Source organism: Vulpes lagopus, chromosome 2 (genome assembly GCF_018345385.1).
Source record: "Vulpes lagopus strain Blue_001 chromosome 2, ASM1834538v1, whole genome shotgun sequence".
NCBI classification, from domain to species: Eukaryota; Metazoa; Chordata; class Mammalia; order Carnivora; family Canidae; genus Vulpes; species Vulpes lagopus.
Window position 1 is genome coordinate 175,304,758 of NC_054825.1, and position 25,188 is coordinate 175,329,945.

The 25,188-nt window shown below is 58.4% G+C and overlaps 1 protein-coding gene across 1 annotated transcript in view; it reads left to right on the forward strand.

The window, feature by feature from the left end:
• PEPD (peptidase D) overlaps positions 1 to 25,188 on the forward strand; it is a 110,854-nt gene that overhangs the window by 64,168 nt on the left and 21,498 nt on the right. The window contains exons 10-11 of the mRNA XM_041746015.1: positions 23,572 to 23,640; positions 25,034 to 25,111. Of these exons, the coding sequence (XP_041601949.1) occupies positions 23,572 to 23,640; positions 25,034 to 25,111 (147 nt within the window). The remainder of the gene's footprint in view (positions 1 to 23,571; positions 23,641 to 25,033; positions 25,112 to 25,188) is intronic.

Below are 25,188 nucleotides of genomic sequence, written 5' to 3' on the forward strand. Positions count from 1 at the left end.
GGTGGATGGAGGTCACCAGCAGGGACGGACGGTGTCGCAGGAGCCCGGGCCCAGCAGGTTGCAGGCTGGAGTCAGGGCGCTGGGAGAACAAGCTGTGCCCCAGGGTCTAGGGCGGCCTGGCTCAGAGCAGATGTTCCCGAGGAAGAGAAGGAGCGGGGCTGGTTCCTCCTCTGGTGGGGGGGAAGGACGGCTCCTCGCTCAACCCCTGGAGGATTCAGCATCCACCTGATGGGGGCCGAAGTCATGCGCGTCAGAGCAAGGTCGCAGCCCCCGCCCCCCACCTCACCCTGGGCTGTGCGCCCTTCCAGGCGGCCTCCCTTCCTGTGGATGTGGTCACCGGCCCTGGTGAGCCCGACGGCCCAGTGGTTATCAAGGAATCGGCTCGGCGCCCCTGCACTGGCAGATAAGGAGCGTGTGTTGGTGTTGCAACGTGCTGTGTGGCAATCGCTCCCAGGTGGTCCCAGGGCCAGACCAAGGCCAGCCTCACCAGAGCGATGGTAAAGGGCAGGGCGGTCTTGCAGGCAGACTGAGATGCCGTCTCAGGAGGCCTGAGAAAGCCAGAGCAGATCTCTCTGGGCTTGATGGAGCCGGCATAAACCAGGCTCACTGTGCCTACGGGACCAGGAGTCTCCAAAGTCATTGCCAGATGTAGTAGGGGTGGCCGGGACTTGCTAGGAAGCACACGTGGGGTTGTCCGTTGCAGGGAGCTCTGAGTTGACCGTTCAGAGGGCTTGCCCACAGTACAGCAGAAGCTCTCTTGACCCTGTCACAGCCCTTGGCCTGGCAGGCTGCCACGTGCCCCCACGCCGCCCCCCTCACTGCCGGTCCTTGGCAAGCGGGCCGCCTGTGGGCCGGCAGTGTTGGCTTATTCGCAGCCTGCTTGTGCCAGTTCGTTGGATGATAAACATTTATGGGGTAACTACAGGTGCCAGGCACTGTTCTAGGAGCAGGGAGAAGGAACAGAGGAGTCCTTGTCTGTGGAGCTAGAGGGGAGATGGACTTAAATAAGTAAACTGTGCGGCATCTCCAGTGGTAGCAAATACTAGGGGGAGAAAGTAAAACCAGGAGAGATAACAGAGGGACTCCTGGGCATGATCTGCAGTTTTGAAGAGGGTGGCTTTAAAGGCCTTGCATAGAGGTTGAACGAGCCCCAGAGGTTCTGGGGGGCTGAGCCCTGGGGTGTCAGGAGAGGAACTGCAGGAGAGGCCCGAGGGGCAGAGAAGAGGGGCCGGGGCTGGGTGTGGAGCAGAGGAGGGACTTGGCCTGGTAGGCGGTGAGACCTGGCTGCAGGGGGGTCGATGAGGAGGCCCTGAGCCGGGGAGCGGGGTAAAGGGGGGGCCAACTGGTGCCAGGGGCACCAGAATGTGGGAGGTGAGAACAGGTGAGCTCTGGGCATATCTTAGGCCAGGCCTGGTGAACCGGGGGCCCCACAGTTATCAGGGAATCCGCTCTAGACCCGGTGGAGCCAGCAGCATTTGCTGGCAGATCAAGGGTGACTCCAGGGTTTTTGACTTGAGCACCTGGAAGGCTGGAGTTGCCACTCAGCAAGGTGGGGAAGACCGAAGGGTCCGACCACCTGCACCTGGGGAAGGTGAGGCAGCAGAGGGAAGGACAGAGGGGCGGGGTGGGGGGCAAGGTCCATTTCCAGCCAGGGTCACCCAGCCGGGGACAGGGCCCACTGGATGTCGTTTAGAGTCATTATAAAGGGACCATCGCTATGCCTGACGAAAAGCCAGCATCAAATCATTAAGGACATTTCTTGGAACCTCATCTTGTAAAGTTTGGCATTTGCTCCGGGGAGTTGAGGGACGGCATTCATCAAAGCCTGAGAGTGGCCGCACCTCAGAGGACGCCATGTGATTTATGACTTAGGCCCAGGGCCGGCTGCCGGTCGGGGGCACCAGCCACCCTTCCCGAGGCTGCTGCTGGGCTCCGGGACAGCAGACAGCTGGGGAAGCAGCTCTCTGGAGTGGCCATGTCCGGCCCAGGTCCCTTTGACCTGGGGCATGTTCTTCGCAGAGGGGGCTCCCAGGAAGCTAAAACTGTTGGCTGGGGTCCTGCAGCCGACCCAGGTGCTCAGGGAGGCCCAGTAGGCACCCCAGCCTGCCCGTGCCCGGACCCCAGGCCTTTGTGTGGGCCCCACTTTGCCTGGGTTTGGCCCCTCGGGGAGAGAATTTGGGGGTCTGGTGCTGCTCCCCATCCTGGCAAAGGTCGCCCAGCCCAGGGAGGTGCGGGGCCAGGAAGTGCAGGCTCCAGGTGTGGCCTCTGGGGGCTCTGGGTGCATGTGACATGCCAGTTATGGGGGCCCCCGGCCATAGCATGCTCCCCCCGCCGAGGCCATGACCAGACTGGAGCAGCCCCTCAAACCTCCACTCCAGGGCCCCTCCAAGGGCACACACGTCTGTATTCCTGTGAGGAAAACCATGCCATTGGTTTGTCCTGGAGGACAGATCCCCTTCTCCTGGGAAGCATCCCGCCTGTTTGCTGTTAAAGGACAGGGAGAGGCCACCCTTCGGTCCCCAGGAGCTGGCGTTAGCTGAGGCTCCACAGTTCTGCTCCGAGGAGAGCAACCAGTCTGGGAAGAACATTCTCCTCCAGGACGGCTGCCCTGCTGGGGCCGGGCTGTCGGGGTGGTCGTACCCTTGCACGTTAGAGGCTAACGTGCCCTGCAGGTTCCATTTTTCTGACAACCCACAAAGTCAGGCCAGTCTGGCCCAAGACAGGAAGCAGCCGGCTGTGTTGGTTGGGGCTCTGAGCCAGGGCACGATTGTGCACTGTTTCTCCTGCCCAACAGGCACAACGTTGGGGTGCAGCATCCCTGCCGCTGGGACGATTCTCCAGGGCTGGGGAGCACATGGGTCTGCGTACCCGGTGCTCAGCTGAGTCTGTGCCAGAAACCCGGTGCCCGGGGGCCGCCCTCTGAGGTCCCACCCAGTTCCTCAGTGCCTCCTGGAGTCTCGCTGGTCCGTGATGTCCTTGGGGCTAACATCTGGGCAGTGAGTGGTCCAGCCAGCAGGACTTGGAGGATCACCCACTACGTCAGTGCACTTCCATCCTCGTATTTCACGCCGAGAGGCATCACTGCGTTCTTCCTCCCGCATTTCTCTGCCCCTTTCATTAGCTGAGGTGGGACTTGGTTGTCTGGGGGAGAGCCTGGGTACCAGACTCCTGCCTTACCGAGGGTTTGGAACCGTGATGAGGCGACGTGGCAGGAAATGGCGAGGGGCACCCAGGAGACAGGCCCGCTCTCTGCATTGTCCTCGTGCCTCCGGAAACCACCGTCCACGACCCCCTTCACCTCCCCCCGCCCCCACCGCCCGTGTCTCTGCTTGCTCACCTGTAGCGGGTAGTTTGGTTGGATTTATTCCGATGGGCTCTATGCACTTAGCAGTTGAGAAAGAGATTTGTCATTTTGCTATACGGCATCACACACGCCGTGACCTAAACGACTGTGACAACGAAGAGTTCAACCACAGTGTAAAATTTCAGCGTTATTTATGACGCCGAGAGGTCCGGTGCCTGCAGTGTCTCCTTAATCCAGGCTAAATCTGGAGCCCTGTCTCCCGGGCCTGCCGTGCGTCTCCAGTGGCTATTAATAAGTGCTCCTCCGGGCGCCCGGTTTGCTGACAAAAAAAAAAAAAAAAAAATCCATCTGAAGGTTTTGCATCTCACGTGGCTGTTAAAAATTGACGTTTCTTTATTGATGTTAACTGGTTCCTGCCAAATACTTGGGAACAAATGAAAGTGGCTGCACTTGGAGACAAGCAGAGAAGCATTTGTTCCTGAAATTGCTGGCCAATTGATGTTGGTTCTTAAACAAGCTATCATTGAAAGGAATCGTGGAAGAAAGAAGTAGCCTGTGCTGAGAAGTTAATGTTCAGAGTGGCTGGGCCACGAGTGGGCGGCAGGAGGGTGTTTTCTTGCCCTCAACTCCCGGGCCACACCCTGGGGATCCCCACTCCCTAGGCTCCCTCTGCAGCCCCCCTCTTCCCCCCCCCCCACCAAGCCCTGGCTGCCTCCTCAGGCCCTGCTGCTGTTCCGCTCACATGCGCTGCCCCTCCAGGCCTACGTCCAGATTTCCCACTCGCCCTCTGCCGCAAGCCCCCTCCTCCAGGGAGTCTTCCGGTGAGCGCCGTCCCCGTGGCTGTGCTCTCCCGGCACGGCACGTGGCTTCTGCTGTGTTCAGCTTCACTTGGGGAATGTCTGTCCCTGTGTGGATTGAGGGTCTCAGGCTGCCCCCGCTCACCCCGCCGTCTGAGCGCCGCATGGCAGGTGCATAGCAGGTGTGTGATGGCATCGCCGGCAGACCTGAGGAATGAGCCCGAGAGCCGGGCGTGACAGGTGGATCTCTCCAGACGGCGTCCCTTCCTGCCTCCTCCCCACCCGTGCCCACCGAGACGCAGGGCTGGGGGCGACAGGCAGGCGCTCCCGGGGACCCGGGCCCAGTTCCGGCCCGTCGCCCTGTGGAGTAATTACTTTAGACCAGCAACAAGTGTGGGAGACCAAGGAGGCAATGCCATTGATTTTTCCATAAAGACGCAATTTGTAGTGAGTGAGAGAGCCTTCCTGGGAACACCTCAGCCATCTTCACGGGCGGCCCCGGGGGGAGTGAGGGGGGTCTGCGGCATTCCCGAGGCCTCCTGGGGACACTGGGCCCATGGCCACAGCATGGGCGGGGGTCTCCTCAGCCCTCCACCCGCCAGAGCTCTTGATCGTGTGGAGCAGGAGCATCCTGTCCTGGGCCAGCCCTCAAAGCCAGGCACGGGGAGCCCTTCCCTCCCCACCCCCACTGGAGCCCAGATTGTGCCCTGCGCCTTCTCCCCCACCTCCCCTAGGCCAGAGCAGCCCCCTGAAACGAGGCTGGAGCCAGCAAGTCAGGGGGAACTCTGGGCCGCTTGGACCTCAGGCTCTTCCTCTCCTCCCCCAGGTCCCCCCGCCATTCTTCTTCCTCACTGCTTCCCCTCCACACCTGCCTCCCCCCCATGTTTGTTGAAGGAACCGTCAGTGCCAGGCACCAGGCAGGCGTCGGAACGCGGAGAGCCTGGAGGGGACGCCGCTGTGCCACCTGGCCTCAGAGGGGCACGAGCACCTCAGTGTGGGGCTGGAGCCAGAGCCCAAGTGGGGGACGCCATGGGAGTGTGGTGGGGGGTCCACGGCAGTCCTCTGCTTGCAGCCCTTGGAGACTCCGACCCCCAGGACACTTAGGTGACAACATCCAGGCAAAGCACGGTCGGCGTTCCCCATTTCACAGGGGTGGGAGCTGAGGCCAGAGAGGAGCCCTCCCACCAGGGCGCCCTGTGCCCGGAGCTAAAGAAGGGGGTGGATTCTGGGGGGCCTTTGTCCTCTAGCCAGACCCAGGCCCCAGCTGTTCTTTGTTCTGGGCTGCGGTGCCCTGCCTCCGGACCACCTGTCTGTTCTGAGAGGCTTGGGCAGCAGGAAGTGACAGGGGAGGGTGACCTGGTGAGTCACCCGCCCCAGGGCCTCAGCTTAGCTTCCAGATTCTGTTTTCCATCACATTAATTGCATTTATTATTCATAAACTTCTAAAACTGGCTTCTGGGGCCTCAATTTTCCGAGCCCCCTGGGCTGTCACAGCTGAGGCTCCTCTGTGTCGGGCTCACCAGGGGTCCCCTATGGCTTTGAGTCCGGATCAGACGCTGGCTTAGCCGAGGGCCCTTTGAATTTGGAAATGAAAACAAAGGATCCTCAGCTTGGTGGCTTTACTGGGACAGTCCTGGGAGGCTGGGCCTCTTCTCTCTTCTGCCTGGAAGCGCCGGGTGGACAAGGGAGCCGTCACCTCAACTGCCCGCTTGGCTTCCCCCAGTGCGGGGGGCCGTCTGCCACCTCCTTTGTCCCAGCCCATCCCTGAGCATCCCTGTCCCTCCTGGTGCCGTGGGGCCCCCATCCCGTGGGGGCCCCCACCCGCCCCTTCTCTCCATCGTCCTTAGATTCCAGTCCTCCACTGGAAGCAGGGAGGCAGGCCCGAGGACAACTGGGCCTCACTCATCACTGGCTGGACGTCGCCCTGCCCTTCTTGGCCCCTTTCTGGCCCTGGCCCTGTGGCCCAGCTCAGCTCAGGAACTCCCAAAGGGCATAACCTTTCCCAGCCACTTCTGGGTGCCCCTCCCCTGCCCCCCATGCTGGCCTGGGCAGCTTCCTTCCCTAGCTGAACTGGTGTGTGTTTTTCACTCCCCCTTCCCCGTTCCTGACCGAGTTTTCGCTCCTGCTGAGAGGTCTACTTGCAGAGAGACCGGCTCGAGGGGGCATCAGAAGCCACCTGCCTGCAGCTCTCAGAGATGTGTGATCCTGCCCTGAGGCCAAGGGAGGGCCGTGGGCACTGTTGCCCCACAGGAAAGGTCTGACTTCAGGAGAAGGCTGTTTCTGCCTCCTTTGCCCGACGTGGCCGAGGGAGGCAGGAGGGTCCCAGCAGCTCCCAGACCTGGCGAGGCGCCCTGATGCCTCACACTCAGGTTCACGCCTCTGCTTCCTGCAGGCATGGGCTTGAAGCTTTCTCCCCTGTCAGGCAAAAAAACAGCAAACGTAAAAAACAGACACTGGAACAGTCGCTGGAGGACGGCTGGCTGAGCCCTCCATACCCGGCGACCAGCAGTTCCGCTTGGCACCCAGCGGAAGACGTGCACAAGAACGTTCTGTGCATGGACTGGGGTGCTCTAAAACTGGGGAACCCAAAGCCCCCCATAGAGATGGGTAAACTGGCGACTAGACTGAGTGCCGTTGAGCGGTGTAGACAAATGGGTTATTGCTGCACGTGAGAACACAGGCGGACGACTAGACTCAAGGGCCTGTGCGGTATTATCCTCCCACGGGTATTATCCTCCCACGTTACGTGAAGCTCTCCGACAGGCAAGCCTGTAGCGATGGGGGAGCAGAGGCCAGGGGGAGAGATGAGGGTGGCACCTGCCAGACTGGAAAGGTTCTGGATCTTGATCAAAGGGATCCATTCTTGAAACTTCATCAGTCTGGACACCGAACACGTGTGTACTTTACTGTGTGTGTTAATATTTCAGCAAATAGGTTTACCCGGAAAGCAAAAAAGCAGACCTACAAAGCAGGGCTACTGCAGTGACAGCCTGGGCAGGACGGCTGCTGTCTCTTAGCACGAGCGATCCTCGAATTTTCCAAATTTATAGGCCTCTTGAGAGCTAAGGGCTGACACGGTAAAATGACCATTTGTGTGCTTTCAGAATTACTCTGTTGGCCAGTGACAGAAAGAAAATGAAAAGTTAAATGCAATTTAGGGAAGCACTACCCGGGCTGTCTGTTAAGGCCGGGACCTGAATATCAAGTCTATTAGAAGCAATTATAAAAGGGACCGCGTCTCTTAATGTTTCTCATTTGACGGGAAGGTTTTTTTAAATATGGGGCATTAGTTAATAAAAAGTCCCTAGAAGCCTATTGTAATATATTACCTAATTCCTAACAGTTCGTAGTCACTGAAATAGGTAAAAAGGGAATGTAGAATTAATATATAGTTATTATTAAAATTGCCTTATAAATTAGTTAAGTCCCCGGGAGGTGCAGAACGGGCATCATTCTAAGGCAGTCTCAAGGGCCTTGGTGCGTCCTGTGTTTGCTCGGTGGGAATGTCCCCCGAGTAGGGAGGGGAGAGCGCTGGCTCTGTAGTTTAAGGATAAAACACCTGCTCACACTGAAAGAAGTGACAGCTAGCAACCAGACTATAGAAATTCCATAAAGAACTCTCCTTCCCTAGTTACTGAAGTTTCTGGGCAGGCTGGCGCTTTGAGGCATCGCCGAGCTTGTTCTCTGCCCAAGGCGAGGAAGGCCAGGAAAGGCAGCGGACTCTCCCGGGATACAAGTGTTTGTGTAGCTCCTGGGGCCCTGGGGGACCCCCCCACCCCCGGTCATCCCAGAACTAGGTGGGTGGAAAGAACTCCCTTGAACCGTCGGCCCCCGCAACACCTGCTGCAGGGCCTGGGGGGCTGACACCGTGCACCAGCGCCGCTGCAGGCCAGTGCGGTGGGCGGTGGGCGCCCAGGTGCCCCCGAAGGTGAGTGCCTGGGACTCGGGCAGCGTCAGGGCCGCTGTCTCCGGGCTGCTTGTGCTGGGAGCCCCGGCTTCCCGCCCCTGCCCCTGCCGTGCAGCAGTGCATCTCGCTGGGGGGCCCAGAAGCTGCGAACCGAAGTCCCCTCACATCCGAGCTGTGTGCTGAATCGGAGTTCTTTCCTGGGCATCTGGCGAACATCGTGTCGTCTGCGCTCTAGGTGGTGTGCCCTGTGCAGATTTGCTGCGTGTTTCCGGTGGCAGGCTTGCTTCTGCGGAGCAGCACCGGCCCCCTGGGCAGAGAAGCTTCCTTCTGTTCCTGGGGGGGCATAGAGAGCACCAGAGGCTGGTCGCCTTCGTTCCATCCTTGCAGGCTGTTTGGCCCCATCCTGTCTCTTGCTCCCCCCACTCCAGTGGGAGCCCAGGCCGGTGGTGTTTCCCCAAGGGGTGGGCGGCCTGCTGAGGGCAGCGGCCGTGGTGCGGTGCAGGGAGGGGGGCTGTTCACCCAGGCCCCGGCATCCCCCGTGCCCCTGCAGGACGCATATCTCTTTCGGCAGACAGGGGGTCTCCTCGCATTGTGACTCCAGAGAAGGAAGTCAAGTGGGCCTTTGAAGCAGGGCTGAGCTGGCGTTGGGGTGTCTTGGATCCACACCCCGCACCAAGGAGCCTTCCTTGCCTACGGAGCAAGTTTCTGAATTGCGTCCTGCAAACCAGACTGCTGCAGGCGGGGTGCACGGGCGACCCCTTGTGGCAGCTCCGTGGAGTCGGCCCGGATCACCGCGGTGTGGGTTGTGTCCCCTGGACCCAGCGTCCTATAAGGCCTTTGGGGGTGGTGGAGGGGGAGTGAGTGCAGTGGGGGCAAGGCTGGTGCAGCGCAGCTGGTCTTTCCTCTCTTCCAAAAACATTTTCAAAATGAAACAGCCTTTTCTGATAAAAAGATACTACGTGTTCCAACAGGAAATTCAGGCAGCACAGAACATCATAAACCAGGTATAAAAAACCCCGGTGATACAGAGGTTCACTAACCCCCGTTGCCTTGGCGGACGTGCTCTGGTCTCCAGGAGCGCAGACAGACGGACTTTGATCTGCTGGGATCACACTAGGCTGACTTTGTTCCTCCTCCGGTGTCAAGCGGACAGGTCTTCTGTCTCTGAGCTAGGGCTACACACTGAGGCTGTGGGGCCCCGCCATAGTCCGCTCACGCCCGTCCCATCACGAGCAGCATCGCAGTGACCCACCTTACCCTTCCATCCCTTGAGTGTGTAACTGGTAATCTCTTTGGGGTAAATTCCTGCAAATGGAATTGCTGGAGGATATTGTGATGCACAAAGCTGACCTGCCCTCTAGAACGCACTCTCCCTCATAGCTGTCCATGATGTTTGCGTCCCCTGAGGACATACTACGTGCTTCCTAGAAATTTTCTCATTTAATACCTATGAGGTGAAGGGTGGCACCCTTTGCACTTCATAGGACCCATAAAGGCTTTCAGAAACTGGCCTGTGATCCCAAGGCAGACAGATGGGCCTTGGAGGAGCCAGGCAGCCTCTAGAACCTGTGCTGTCTGCCACTGAGCTGGGGGTGCACACACAGGTGCACACACCCGTGAGTGCCTGTCCCCACTCGGGCCCCAGAGTTGACTATGTTGCCTTTATCATTTTTGATCTTTACCAACTGATAAGGGAAAAGTAATAACCTTTATTTGCACTACTTTGATTACTGGTGAGGTTGAAGTTCTCTTGCAGGTGCTTCTCTGGCATTTGCCTTTGTGGCTTGTCTGTCCTTGGCTGGGACATCCGTGGTCAATCTGCTGATCTCCAAGAGCATTTCGTACTAGGGCTCTCCATGTTACTGTTTGTCAAAACATTTTTCTCAGTTTGAAGCACACTTTAAAGTGTCAAGTTCATCCTTCCCTGTACAGTTGATGCCTTTTGCATACTCACCTAGGGCACTTCTGCTGCTTCAAGACAGTTCAACTGCTTGCTCTGTCTTCTTTTATCTTTATGATTTTCTTTTAAAAATGTTCTGTACAGTTATGAAATATTTCCCCATCGGTATATATAGTGTGACAAATCCACATATCCATATGGTTTTGTTTTTTACGTTTAGCATTTTGGTTTCCCTAAAATGCATTTATGAGTGATGAGTAAGCACAGACACTGGCCTCTTTGCCTCCCATGGAATGACGCATTGACCCACCGTCTTTAGAATCACATCTTTACCTCCCTGACTTAAAAATTCTACCTTTACCACATTCTAAACTCCTCTGTGTGTCAGCATAGGATAACCATTGCTGCACTAACAACAAAAACCAAAATATCAGTGGCTGAGCACAGTGGATGTTCATTTCTGGCCCAGGTTGCGGTCTGAGGCCGGCCCCATGGCTGTCCTCCTCCTCCAGTGTTGGGGCTGCTTCTGCCGCCTGCCGCCTCTGCCCCCATTGAGAGGGGAGGGAGAAAGCACGGAGAGCTCACATTCACTCTTAAAAGCATTGCCTGGAAGCAGCACACGTCACTTCTGCTAATACTCCCTTTGTCGATAGCCAGTCCCATGGTCCCACTGACTACAGGGAGACAGGTGAGCACACAGGCAGGTCTCCACCCAGGGTGCCTCCAGGGCAGCTGGAGGTAAGGCCACGTGTATTTGTGTGTGTTCTGTTTGGAACATTGGGCATGTTCAGGCCAACCGTTCCTGCCACCTGTTATCCTTTCCTCAGATGTTTACTGAGGACCTACTGTGTGCTCATCACTGTACCCAGCTTTGGGTACAGGGTGCCTTGGGCCTGTGTCGTAGACACAGCCATGTGCAAGCCATGTGCAAGAGCAATAGCCATGAAGGGTGTGTGTGTTAGGGGGGCAGGGGGGAGGAGAGAGGAGAGGGCTCACCTAGGAAGGACTTTTGATGGTGAGAGAGAGGGGAGGCCACTGAGATCCTCCTGTAGCCACCACCTCCGGGGTGGGCAGGTAGGCCATGAGGGGACCTGGTTCAAGGCCAGCAGAGCAGCCAGGTGGACTCGAGGGAGCACCGAGGAGGGTCTGCAGCAGCCCTGGTGCAAGGGGAGCCCACGGGTGCTGGCAGTGAGGGCAGGGCCTGAAACAGAGCGCCGGGGGCACCCAGCATGGCAGACGGGGAAGCACACCTTCACAGGTGACCCCCTCTGCCCCCGCCTGCAGGTTCTCATCGCCCCTGTAAGCTTTCTGAATTTTGATGGGTGGTTTGGTTGTTTGCGTGGGTCACCCTGGTGAGGTGCTTCGCAGCATGCACAGGGAGGAGATGGAGAAGCCACGGGACTTTTCTGCCTTGGGGCTGGACAGGAGAAGGGGACAGCCAGACCCTCATCACCCAGCCAGTGGTTCTGCCTGGGAGCGTGAGTCTTACAGCCGGGAGCCAGGAGAGCACTTCCAGGCCAGGCAGTTCACCAGAAATGGATCGCCGTCTGCCAGGAAGAGGGCAAAGACTACCTTTGTTCCACAGCTCTTTGGAACAGGACTTCACACACGGAAAAATTCCTGCTAGTTGTCTGCTGGCTTTGGTTAGCAGTATTAGTACCATAAAGAAAGAATATTTAACTTTGCATCAGTAGGCGAGGAATAATTAAAATGTAATTAAAAGCATGAATTCTTCTAATTATTGGCCTCATATAATGTGTATTTAAAAACAAGGCATCTGTTAAAGCTTTCTTTTGAATCTATCCAGAAACCAAGAGAGGGTAGCACTTTAATTAAAAATGGATTATTCCAAAACCCGTTTAATCACCCTGTCATCACAGGACTTAGACCTTATTAATTAGCTATAGATAAATAGGTTTAAGTTACCAAAAATTGTAATACAGGGGGGTGGGAGGAGTACTTTTAGGAACCTGCCTTGCATCTGTAGGAAGTCAGCAGGGGAAAGGCTCAGAGTAGGAGAGTGAGTTCTTAAATCGCCTCATGTGGTCCCTGTGAACCCAGGACGGACATCCTGCAACGGGTTAAGGAGCACCTGTGACTGTCCCCCAGCCACCTCCTACCTGGGTGGCCCGAGCCAGCGCCGAGGCCCCAGGGACCCTTGAAAGTGGAGCCCACTGCCTCGTGGTCACCCCACCCCTGCCCCATACCTGGAGAGCCCCCCTACTGGCAGTGCCTCCTCTTTTCAGGGCTGATCTTGCTACAGGGGCAGCGTGGGTGCTTTCCCCATTTATCATCTTAAGTGGATGAAGACTTTCAAAGTGATGAATAGCATTGCTGTTGTTCCTTCAGCCAAGTGTGTCTAAAATAACGTTTGGAGTTGTGAGCGGGGACGCGAAGGCTCGTTAGGAGAGGTCTTTGGCAGCCCACGTTAAGTAGCCAATATGCTGCCATAAGATGCAAGCACGTGCAGGGTGGAAAGGGCTGTTTCCATCAAGGGCCCGCCCAGGCCTGCCGAACGGGGTCTGGGCCTCCCTTCTGTTACTGGTTGTCCTTCGAGTGGGCTTTGTGGCTCCCGGGGAGCCAAGAGGACACATTGTGTCTTAGGTACCTGGGGTGGTGCTCACCTGGTGAGGCAGCCGTGGTTCTCCCTTCTTGTAGGTGGCTGGGATCCTGGGCTGCAGTGACACAGCTCCTCTGGGTCCTCCAGCCTGGCGGTGGCCCCGGCCTCCGGCTGCACACTGACCACCCCCCAGACACACCCCTGGTGACTGGTTCCCTGTATTCCGTGTCCTCTGCTTAAAATACCTAGAATGGTTTGCATGTATGCATCTGGGCCCGACTGGTGTCAGAGCCTGGAGCAGAGGGCAGTTGGGAGGGAAGATGTGGACGTGAGACCTGGCAGGTGACTCGGTCAGAAGAGGGGAGCCCCATTGGGCTGGCCAGAGCTGGAGCCGGGATGGGGAGAGCCAGCCAATACTTCAGACCGCCACTTGAGAGAAGCATTGACATAAAACGGTGCTTTCCAGAGAAAGTTATATCTGAAACAGCCAATTTGTGAAATACTTTAAGGTTGGGAGGCCGAGAAAGAAATGAGGCCGAGAAAGAAATTTGTTGTTTGGAAACAGAGTAGCACTGGGCTCTGTGGAAACAAGACAGACACCCTAGAGGAGTTCAAAAAGCTTAGCCCTCTCTTCCTCTAGAAGGGGTGACGGGGGACCCTGCCCCGACTGCACCGACTGGAATCCAGGACCCTCATCCGCTGCAGGATTGGTGTTCAGGAAGCACCCTTGTGGTGGAAGGTTCCAAGCTTTGCTTGTGGGGAGAATTTGAGGAGTGGGGCCTCGGAGGACACCGCAGGCGGGGTGGGGTGGCCACAGGCACCCCCGAGGTGCTCTACACCCATGGTCCCGTGTGGGCATGTGAGAGAATCCTTGCCCTCAGCAAGCTCCGTCTAAGTGACCTGGCTCTACGATGCGCTATTAAACAAAGGAAGATGGAAGCGTTGCCAAGTAAGGCTCCAGCCAGGATTCAGGCCAAAGGGAAGCCCTTCCTCGTCTCCACTCGGTGGCAGAGCCAGAGCGGCGTGGCAAGAACTTGGCACCTGCTTGTCCGAGGCCCTTAGCGGCCAGATTTGCTGGAGGTGGCATTGTTCCCCGAGACCCCTCGGCCCTCCAGCTGCCGAGGACGGAGGGGCCCCTTTGGCCTGTGCCCTGAAGGTCCGTCCACACTGGCCCGGCGTCCAAGGCCACTGAGCCAGGGCCAGGAACAGCGGCGGGAGGGTCTGGGTTCCGGGACGGAGTCTGGGTTCTGTTTAAGCCCCTCCCACCAGCTGTTTTCCATAGACAGGCAGGTGCTCTCTGGAGGCAGGGAGCTTCTGGACCAGTGTACTCCACCTGGAGCTGAAAACAGGTTTTCCTCCGGCGAAGCCTCAGAGCAGAATCAGCTAGCACCAGTCACGTGACACCCTCACACCCTCTGCCAAACCCTCGTCCCACTTGTAGTGTTATTTGCTTAATAGTTTACTTTTTTTCCCCCCTTAAATATCCTTTAAAAGAAAGCTTGAGATCCCTGTCGTGAATGAAACTCAGTATAATTTGCTGCAAATGGAACGGAACACTTTAAAATAAACACCTAATGCATAAAACATGTTTATCAGTGTACCCCATAATGTCATCTCGTGGACTTCCATCATGCCTTGGGAACTAGCTGAAGGAGAGCCCCCCCCACCCCCGTAGCTCTTCCAGAAGGCTCCCCACATACCGATTTACTTCTCCTGCACTTTCCTGGGAAGGGGAAGAAGGGGTGCAGGTGTCCCTGGGAGGGAAAGTAGCCTCTGGATTGTGTCGAACAAGAATCATCTCCCTCCGCTCCTCCCTGGTCATACATTGATCCTCCATGGGTGATTCCTAGGGTGACCTGGTGCATTTTTAAAAGCTGAGTCGGGGGGCACAGTTCAGTTTGGGGCCAAGAAGGCTATGACCACTGACATCAGCCCATTTGGGGCTGGTGAGATTGGGTCAGATGTGAGCAGATGTTGATCCTGGATTAAGGCACGTTGTTGGCAGTGGCACCTGTGTTTGCACAGCTCCTCCAGAGCCTCCCAAAGCTGGGGCCCTGTCACTCATTCAAGAGTGTCAGCCCCAAAGGGGTCTGGATTCACAGACCTAGAATTTTCCACTTGAGCCGCGTGCTGCAGGTTTGTCTTCCTGCATATTGTCATCATTCTGGGCACCACGCAGTCCCGTCCTAGTCCACGGCTCCTGCCCCTGCTGCCCTGCCCTTCTTCCAGGGAATCCGCAAAGGAGGTCCTGCAGAGGGTCAGAATGGGCCAGCTGCTTGCTGCCTAGATGGTGGTCGGAACCACTAGCTGGTGTCCATCATATATAAATCCCAGAAAGATCAATAAGAGAAAGATGAACATTCATTTTTCTAAAAAAGGAACAGGCCACTCAGGAAGAAACATGAGGACATAAACATGTAAACTTGCCAGTTAATCCGTGAAACAAGAAAATACTGTTGTGATTTGCCTACCAGACAGGCCCCATGATGCACTGCTCAGGACTCTGAGAATCCTTATGAACCTTTTTTGGGGTCTGTTTGGCAGAACAGGCCCTGAGACTCAAAACGTGCACATGTAATTCTCCTTCTAGGAATTTAGTCCAAAGACAGGGAAAGGCATATGGCCACGGGTGTCCATCGTAACATGGAGGTGGAAGCAACCTAGATATCCAACAGCGCGAAATTGGTGAAGTAAATTATAGGCTGTGGTCCTGCCCACACAACCATTTACTATTCAGTCACTCAACAGAAATGTACTGAGAGGCGTCGGTGGGCCAGGCACTATTCTGGGCCCTGGGGACACTGGAGTGAGCAAAATAGACAAACCCCCAGCCTAATGGAGATGAGATAGGTGGATAGATGGATGGATGGTTGGATGGATGAAAGTCATAGGGAGGGCTCTCTCCAGGGAGCTCGGGACAGGGTCCCTGAGAGGGGGGTGTTGGAGGAGAGTCCTGAAGGAGAGAGCAAGCTACGGATCTCTGGGGCAGACATTCCAGGCGGAGAGAATGGGCTCCTCTGGTGGCCCTGTGGTGGGAGCTGGCCCAGCGTTCCCCGGAGCAGCAGGGAGGCAGTTGGAGAAGACGAGAGGAGGCAGGGAAATGGAGGGGGGGGGGAGGTTGGCACACGCTGCGCCCAGGAAGCCAGGACTCTGTGATCCTTCTTAGATCGTAAAAGGAGCCCTCTGTAGGGGATGAGGGCCGAAGCGATGTCCCCATCAACCTGCAAGAGAAGAAGGTGGCCTGCACCAGGGTGAGGGGGAAGTAGATTCTGGACAGAGTGACAGCGGGAAGAATAACCATAGTCTAGACGTGTGTCTATGGAAATGCTGTTGCTTTAGCGAGAACCTTCCCTAAAATGTGCCAGCCTCGGTCCAGGACTGGGCAAGGGTGGGGTACACTTCTCAGCTCACTTGGGACCCCTGCACAGGTGCGAAGTGGGAGGAGTTACAGGCCAGCGAATAAGCTGATAAGCTGCCCGGGAAGACTGGCCTTACCTGCTGCAGCCAAACCGATGCAAAATCCGGTGACACAGCACTTCAGCCCCCGGAGCGTGCTCAGCCGAGGTGCGTGCACACCGCCCCCGAAGCCCCGACGGCAGGTCCACGGCAGCTCTGTGGGCGACCGCTGCCATCCGGAAACGGCAGGGACGCTCAGCAGCAGGAGAGGGAGCCAGGGGGACGCTGCCAACCAAGAGAACGAGCAACGACAGCTCCCCGCCCCCCGGGTGGGCCTCGTGGGCGCCAGCGGCAGAGGAAGCCGGACGGGGAGGGCGTGTGGTTTGGTTCCGCTTACGTAGAGGTCACAAGGAGGCAGAAGTACCGTGGGGTGCTGGAAGCCAGGCCGCCCGCGGGCGGGAGGGCTGCCTGGGAGGGACCCCGGGTGCTGGGTGCCGGGCGCGGGGCGTGCTCACCGGGACAGGCCACTGCGCTGGGGCCCTACGACTGTAGTCAGATCTCGGTCAGAAAGCGGCTTAGAAAAAGGTCTTGTTATTTTAATAGACGGCTAATTGCTGCTTTTAAAAACCTGTGTTTATGCATTTTAAAAACGTGCCTGGAAAGATGTTCAGCAACATACTTGATAGAGGTTATCTTGGGGGAATAAGATTATGGGTGAGGTTTTTTTGGGTTTCCCCCCCCCCCTTTGTGTAGAGAATTTCTGAAATCTTTTCCACGTATATATGCTCTGTGCTTATTAGCAGTCTGGCGCGGCCAGGGCTTTATCCGGTAACTGATACTGAAGAACTCAGAAATTCAACGTAATCAAGCATGTCAAGAATAAAGAGGAATATTTGTTAATTGAATGTCACGTTATGTCCTCAGTTATGCTTAATACAAGATAGGCAATTTAGAATTCCCAATTATCCAATTAAAATGCTAATTATCTCCTACCTCGATAATGCTGCTCTTGGGGAGAGAGTGAGTGGCTTCTCTCTGGTGCTCCCCGCCCTCCTGCCGTGACCCTGTCTCTGCTGCTGCCCTTGCCTCTGGTTGGCGGGTTCTCTCCCCCCCACCCCGCGGGGCCTCTGCGTTCCACGGGCCCACCCAGGCCATGCCGGGATGGGGTGCGGTTGCCGTGCACAGCTGTGAGGCCCTGGCCCTGGCAGGTGTGTAACACGCTCCATCCACCACTAGCGTTCACAGAACACAACACCTTGCCCCGCGAGGCAGGTGCGGTCCTGGTATGCCCACCCGCAACGGGCCTGAGGCTTGGGGTGCATCAGTCAGAAACCGTGCAGCGACGCCGAGCTCAAGCACAGATTCAGCGGGCTCCCTGCCCACAGCTCCGAGCGGCAGGTTCTTCATCCCCCCCCCTCCCCCCCCCCACACACACACCCAAGGATTGTTGAAAATGCTGGAGGCCGCTGGAGGCTGTTGGGTTTCCCTTATGGGCTGGTTTTTGTGGGAGGTCCTGGGTGGGAAGGTGTCTTTGTCCCCACCCGGGGAGCATTCATTCGGGCAGAAGGGGCTGCTGATGGTGGAGACGGCCACTGCGGCCACTACACAGGGTCTGTGTCCCTGGTGGTGCCGAGTCTTGTAGGCTGTGCCGTGAGCTCCGATCTTATTAATAATGCATGTCTGCGTTTGGTCCAAAACAGTCCCCTCTTGGCAACAAACTGTGTGAAGGCTACTTGCTCATTTAAAACCCTCGAGGGCAGCCCGGGTGGCTCAGCGGTTTAGCGCCACCTTCGGCCCAGGGCGTGATCCTGGAGTCCTGGGTTCGAGTCCGGTGTTGGGCTCCCTGCATGGAGCCTGCTTCTCCCTCTGTCTGTGTCTCTGCCTCTCTCTTTCTCTGTGTCTCTCATGAATAGATAGATAAAATCTTTTAAAAATAAATAAATAAATAAATAAATAAATAAATAAATAAATAAATAAATAAATAAAAAAAACACCCTCGAGCCTCAGTGGGGGTGCCCTAGCCTGTTCTGTGTCCTTCCTCACTGGGAGGCCTGTGGGAGGAGAAGGGCTTGGTTCACCACCGCCAGGTCCACTGCCCACCCTCCAAAAGGCCCACAAGGGAGCTCCGTGACAGAGCCCAGGCTCTCCCGGGGTGCATGGCAGCGATGACCAGGGAGGGATGGGGGCCCTTCAGGTGCTTTCTGATACCATCTGATCACCCCAGAAGAAATGAATGGAGCAAGCATCCACCCTTCCCTAGAAGAACAAAAATAATGTGGTATGTGCTTCCGATTCCCTGGGAAAGCTGCTCTCCTCCTGCTGACTCCCCGCAGAAACCCCTCCTCTGGGTGGGATCCCACTCCTCTCTGGCTGCTGCCTCCGCCTCCAGGAAAACACTCCACTCGCCCCCAGGTGTATCTTAGGGCTCCTCTCTGGGGGACTGTGGTTTTCTTGCTATCAAGGCTCTTCTTTTAGTAAGTACATAGGCCTTCAGACGTCCTATATGTACTTGTGGTCATTTGTGCCCCCAAATATAAGAGTAAATAAACAGGATAAACGTGAATCAGAAGTAAGCCAGTGCTGTGCTGGCCCCGACACCTCGTGATTCACCTCCACTCCCTCCTTTCTCCCCACTCGAGGGCCTGGCACTTCCCTCGGGAGGCGACACTTCTGGATGCATGGGTGGGAGGAGGCAGCTGAGATGCCCCGTGCCGGGAACCCCGTGTGCGTCCGCCCTGAGGAGGGCGCACATTTCCCCCCTGCGCGTGGGGCTGGAGGGCGCCCGTGGAGAGCCTGGCCGTGCTGAAGCGTGCGGACGCCGGGGTCCCGGCCACGGAGGGATTCTGTTTGGCTTCATGGGAATGGCCAAGGGATTGTTGGTCGAAGCCCAGCCTCCTTTCCTGCAGCCTTTGGCGCCGGGTCCTGGCTGTGTGCACTCGCTCCCTCGGAGGCCCCTGAATGACGACAGTGGTGACGCCTCACGTGGCCTGTACATAATGCTCAGAGCATGCCAGACACTGTCACATGTACTTCATGTGTCTTATATCACATAAGTGACAAAGCAGCTCTGTGAGAAATCCCGTTATCCCATCTTACGGGCGAGGAAACTGAGGCACGGACAGGCCACACAGCTGGCAAGTGCAGAGCTAGGGTTGGCTTCAGTGTCAGTGCTGAGTGGTGCCCCCGGAGGCTCGGTGTGTGGCCCAGGCAAGGACTACAGGACTCGCAGAGGCTGGAGAAGCCACGGGCCGGAGTGCATGAGGGCAGCCTCGGGAGCCTGCCTCCCCCAGGAGAGAAGTCAGGGCACCCCCTGGGCCCGGGAGGACCCCGCACACGCGAACCCTGCCTCCTAACGCTCCCTCTCCTGGACCTGCAGCTCAGCCAAGTGGCCTGCCCACCTTCCCTTCCACATCCCCATTCCTGGCTCGGCCTCCGGGAGCCGCTGTGCATCAGGGCCCTGCCAGGGGGGGCCGATTGGGCCCCTGCTCCCCTCCCTGGCTGGCCTGTCTGCCGGTGCTCACGCTTGTGCTGAGAGCTCGCGGACACTGGCCGCCCGTGGCAGCCCTTCGGCCGTTACCATGGGCAGCTAATGCATTTTTATGGGGCTGTGGCTATCTCCTCATCGGGTGATAAACCTCGGAGGGCAGGAGCTGGGCCGTGTGCCCAGCTCGGCTCCGTGGCCTGGATGTGCGGGCCCCGGGGGAGGCCCACGGTGCTGTCCCTGGAGACACCGTTCCTGCAGATCCGGGCCTCGGCATCTGCTCTCCCTGCCCCATTCGTCATCTCCGGGCGCTGACAAATGGGCCTGCCCCTCCGTCGCTGCAGTAGCCCCATCCACCTCGTTATTCACAGCACAGACTCTCCCAGGTTACCGACAGGTTGTCACTGATGCCTGGATACAAAGCATTCTCCACTCGTGTCTCGCTTGGGAGAAATTCATGGGCAAGGAGTATAAATTTGTAGTTAGAAGAATGGCCACGCTGGGGGAGCTTCAGGGACCATAGAGCAGCCGGCATGTGTGGGAGCCCTGCTTGGCTCTGCACATCAGGAGGCCCCTCCTGGTGCCGGGCCCTGTGCCTGGTGCCTGGTCGGGTGCCCCCCACCCCATGCTCCATGCAGGTGGGTAGGAGGGAGGGAGCAGGGTGGTTAGGCCCAGCAGGACATGGGGACACAGGCCGGGGCTGCAGATCTCTGGGCTACAAGCCCTGCTGCCTGGCTTCTTGTCCCCACCTGCGTATGGATAGACTGGTCGCTTCCAGAAGTTCCGTTGTGGTTCTTCACATCTGCCTGTTGTGTTTTGATGCTCTGTGGTTCGGTGTCAATTATCTCATAGGTGCATATGGTTACTACCTGGCAGTCGTGTTAGCAGAAGTCCCTGTGGTGGTGGTGGGGCGGGGGGGTCCTCAGCCTGCTGCTTGCTGTGGCTTGACAACTCCTGTGGACTGATTTTGAACTGTGAGTTCATCTTCAGCATGAGGGTGTGTGTACACACGGACCTTGCCTGGCCTGGGCTGAGGCGGAGGCGGCCCGGTTGGCTTTGCATCGCTCCTCCCGGGGACTCTAGTACCACCAGTCAGCACCCAGCTATCTGCTCATTTCTTGGCGTGGGAGTTTTCCAGACCTTGCAGGCAGTTCACCCTGCAGCCTGAACCCCCACGGAGGACGGACCTACACCCTGAGCTCTGAGGGAGGGCCGGGACTTTATTTTTCCCCAGAGCCCGGGCAGGCTTCCGGAGGGCCTGTTTCGACGCTGGCGAAGTGGCTCCAAGTCGGCCCCGTGCTGAGGGTGCATCTCTGGAAGTGGGGGTGGGGTCTCGGCTCTCCTCTGCTGCTTCCTGCGTCCCGGAGGTCACTGTCCCCATGTGTCAGCATCAGCCGAGGCCTCCAGCTCCCCCAGCCTGGCAACTCCTGTCTTCCTTCTTGCCCCACGAACGTGGCTCCACGTGTTACCTTTTCCGTAGCACCTCAGTGCGGGAGGTGGGACGGTTCCCGGCCACGTACTCTGCCGTTGACTCCCTGCGGCTCCGCAGGGACCGATGGGTGGCTTGCAGCCGAATTGAGCTGTGGACTTGAGTCAGCCAGCAGGTTAGACCCTGGTTAGGAGTCCCCCTCATCCGGGCCACGGTGTGCCTGCCATATTTTCCATAAAGTTCGAGAGGGTCCTCGTTAACTGCCCTTCCATTGCCGCCTTGGCCTGTGAGCTGTGTGGTGGGAACCGTCTGTCCCTGCTCGCCGAGCGCTGACCGAGCTCCACGGGAGCTGCGTGTCACCCGTGTGGCCCCAGTTTGCAGCATGCACTGCTCAGCAACCTCCCGACCCTTGAAAATCAGAAATGTGTGGGACTCACATCTCTGCCCGGGCCCCCTGACCGTTGCATTTGTCCACAGCCCCGGCCCGAGGGCCCAGACACGGGGACCGCCGAGGCGTGGGAGCAGAAAACGTGGGCCTGGGTGTTACCTGTTACTGCCACCAAAGCATCCGTTGGTCCTCATGTCATGTCTGAAAAGTTAATTTAAACCAAGATTAGATGCCGAAGTCCAATTTGAAGAACTTCAAGTCATTTTCAGCTCGAGTGACTTTTCGGCTTATGGCGTGTCTCCTCCTCCTGTGGCAGGAGCTGCCCCGGTGCCGGGCTGCAGTCTGCAGGTGAAAACTGGGTCAGCCTTTGCTCAGTCTGGTGCTTCTCGAAGCTGTGCCTCTTACCCGAAAGTGCTTTTTGCTTAAATGGAAGCCAGGGCGTGCAGTGAAGGCTGTTTCTCCCGAGTGGGTGACGCGGCAGGGAAATGCCAGCCGCTGAGACCGGTGCAGGGGAGGGAAGCCGCCCACCCACCCCGTGTCCTCAGGGCACCGTAGAACATTCCAGTTAGTCGTCCCCCTGCCTCTCCTTCCTAACGCCCGCACTTCCCACAGCCTGCAGGTGTCAGCCTGTCCCCGGTCCCAGGAGAGGCCCCCTCGCCCGGCATCCATGTAGCCCCAAGATCTGCTTCTGCCCAGGCACGGTTGTGACATGCTCTGTGGCATGTCCTCCCCTCACCGTGGGTCGCTGTGCGGAGGGTGTCCTGGTGTCCGAGGCCCTGGAATCTAGGCTGGGGGCCCAGGCGGTGCGGAGCTGGTGTCCAGGGCCACCTGCCGGGGCCTGGTGCAGGAAGGCTTGCCCTGTGAGGGAACGTGCTGGGCCATAGCCACTTTCAGGGGCTGTGATGTGGCCTCTCCGCCCCCATGGTCGCTGGGACACAGGTGGAAGTTGGTGGCGGCCACCAGAGTGCTCCTGCTGCAAGCATAGGGCACGCTGACAAGGGGGAGTGTCTGCCCTTCCTCACCCCCCTGGCAGTTCCTGAAATCCTTTATTGGAGAAATAGTTTGCTCGTAGGTACCCGATTATCCTGGGAGGTTGGTGAAGCAAGGCTGAAAGCCAGTTGAATGTAGCACAGCCATTCCTGCGTGACAACTACTTAAATACCCAATCATAACAATTATACATAATCGGTGTTTACAGCGCCTGGAAGATTAGACTCCTCCAGACGGACGTTCCCCAGAGCAGGCCTAGAGCGTGCAGGGTAGGATTGCCACTTAGCATGCCCATGGGCCGCCTTGGTGTTCTGGGGACGGGGACAGCGGCACGGGCCTGAGGTTAATGTGTGGGTGGGGTCCCCTGCACCTGTTTCTCAGCCAGGACTCCTGGGGGGCGGGGCCTGGAGAGGCTGAGCTGCTTGAGCACAGAGCCCCCACCCCCGAGTCCTAGGGTTTATGATGGGGATGGGCAGGGTCGCAGCCTCCCCAGAGCTCCTGGTAGCATGCCCACTGCCCCCCTCGCCCCCGAGGATTCAGCTCCTGATGTGGAGTTGCTGCGGCTGGTCTGGCCCATCGGCCCGTGTAGTCACCTCCGGGATCTGCCCCGGGAGGGCAGGGGCCTCGCCCTCTGACCCTGGTTATACTGCTGGGCTCTCAGGGGTCTGCTGACGTCTTGTGCTCCTGGGGGCCTCCCCAGGCTCTGGTTCTGGGCTCAACCCGGGGGCTGGCAACCGGCTCTAGGAGCCCATCTTTGCCTCCAGACCTTGCTCCTGGCCTCCCCTGCCCAGGGTGGGAGCTTGTCCAGGGGGCCATTCGCTGCTTGGCCTGAGGAAGGAAGCAGGGCCCCTCTCCACCCCTGCCCCCTCTGCCCACCCCAGGGACCACTCTGCCCTGCACTGTCTGCACGACAGCCTGCCCCTCGAGCCTGTCCTCCGGGCCAGCGCGCGGCAGCTCTTGCTCTCCTTTCCTGTGCCCCTCCCTGAGGCCAGGCCCAGGGCCGTCCGAGTCTAGCTTGGGGCCCGGAGAGCGCACGTCGCTCCTTTGTCCAGCCCGTCCTGGTGAGGTGGGTTGTGGCCGGTGGACGTGGGAGCCACAGGGAGAGACTCCGTGCAGCCCTGCAGAAGCACCCACGGGCCCCGCCCCAGCCTGTCTCCCACAGGGCCAGGGCTCACCCCTCCATGGGCCCAGGAGGCTGGGTGGCTCCGTGGCGTTGGAGGTGGTGAGCTTCTCTCCTCCCTGCTTCGGTGGCCTCTGGCCCACCCTGGGCTCCCGGCTCCCAGCCTCACGGACCCACGCAGGGGAGCGCGGGTCTTTGCTGCGGGCGCGGCCAAGCAAGGCCCGAGCTGAGGGCTTGCATGGGGCAGCGGGCGTGCATGCCCCGGCAACTCCTCCCTGACCTCCTTTCTTCCCCCACAGCCTCTTCGAGCACTACTGCTACTCCCGGGGGGGCATGCGCCACAGCTCCTACACCTGCATCTGTGGCAGGTAAGTGGGAATGGTGGGGGGAGGAGGTTGTGGGGCGGGGAGGGTGAGCTCAGGCACACCTGCTCACCACCGAGCCCACGCTGGCGCCCACGTAAGCAGAGAAGTCATTCTCCCTCCTAAGGCTCCCGGCCCGCGTGGGGCAAAGGAGGGAGCCAGCCCACTCGGCCACGGCCTCCCTTGCCCCCTCCAGGGTGGCTGCCGCCCTGGGCTGCTGGCTGGCCTTCCCGGCCCCCTCCACACAGGTGCACACCCAGCCTGTGAGGACCAGGATGTGGCACGCAACTGTGATGGCTTTTGTGTGCGGCAGTGAGGGAAGGAGCTATGTCAGCACGTGAGGCCGTGGTTCCGAGCCCGTGTGTAGCCGTCAGGGTGGCCACGTAGGGAACATCACGACTGTGGCGGGGCTGGGTATCCGGGTGGGGGGTGTCCCATTGTGGCTGGGGCCGAGGGCTCCCTGTGTGTCACCTGCATGTGGCTGAGTGTGCTTGGAGGCTTGGGGCACGCGTGACCTTGAGAATGGGGCAGCTCATGGCCGCAAGCGTGCACCGCCGTGTGCATGTCCACGTGTGTTCCTTAGGTGTGTCTTTGAGGGGCACGGCCTGGCTGTGGGTGGCCCCCTCAGCCCCCCAGGCCCACCCTGACTGGTCTCCCCATGCTCTGCCCCTGGGTCAGAGGGTCTGGCCTCTGCGCAGCCAGGCCGGAGCCCGCAGCTCTGCTGATGTGTGCGTCCTCGGCGCATGAATAATACATGTGAACATCTCAGTCTTTGGAAATGTTCTTCTCTGGTGGATAGAGAGAAAAATCATTATTTCTACTTTTATGATTCCTGAGACTCCCGAACAGGGCCATAAATATTACACCCAGGTGGGGTGGTATTTTTTTTTTTTTTTCTCCTTTGGATGGACTTAAAAGTCCTTTTTTTCTTAAAGGCATCGCTCTTTAGGGAAGCAAGCTTGAGTTAGAAGAGCGAGGCTTGCAGATGGTGGCCCCTGTTGCGGTCCGGGCCCTTCCCCGGCCTCCCCTCTCCCTCCACCAGGAAAAGGAGGCTTCCTGGGTGTCCCTTCCCCGGGCCTCAGACCCCGTCTCCCCCAGCAGTCCCACATCCCCAGCCCCAAGGGCACCGGGCCACACAGCACTCACCTGGGGAAGCCCTGCACGTGGCGGTACTGTGAGCCCAGAGCCAGGAGGCTGGCCACCAGCTGTAGGGCTGCAGGTGCCAGGGCCACCCTGCTCCCCGCCCCCACCTCAGGCCATAGGCCTGGTCTAGCCAACCCCAGGGTCTCTACTGGCGGGTGGATGGTATTGCCTTTGGGCAGGGGTTTGGAGTGCGAGCCCAGGGCCTGCTGGGTGAGGTCGTGCTCCTGACACTGCCCCCCTGCCCCTCACTCTGCAGTGGTGAGAATTCAGCTGTGCTGCACTATGGACACGCCGGGGCCCCCAACGACCGGACCATCCAGGATGGAGACATGTGGTGAGTGAGGCCAGCCCTGCGCTGCCCCTGCCCGTGCTCTGCGTGTGTCCCGCGTGCCTGGGGCCTCTTGGTCCCGC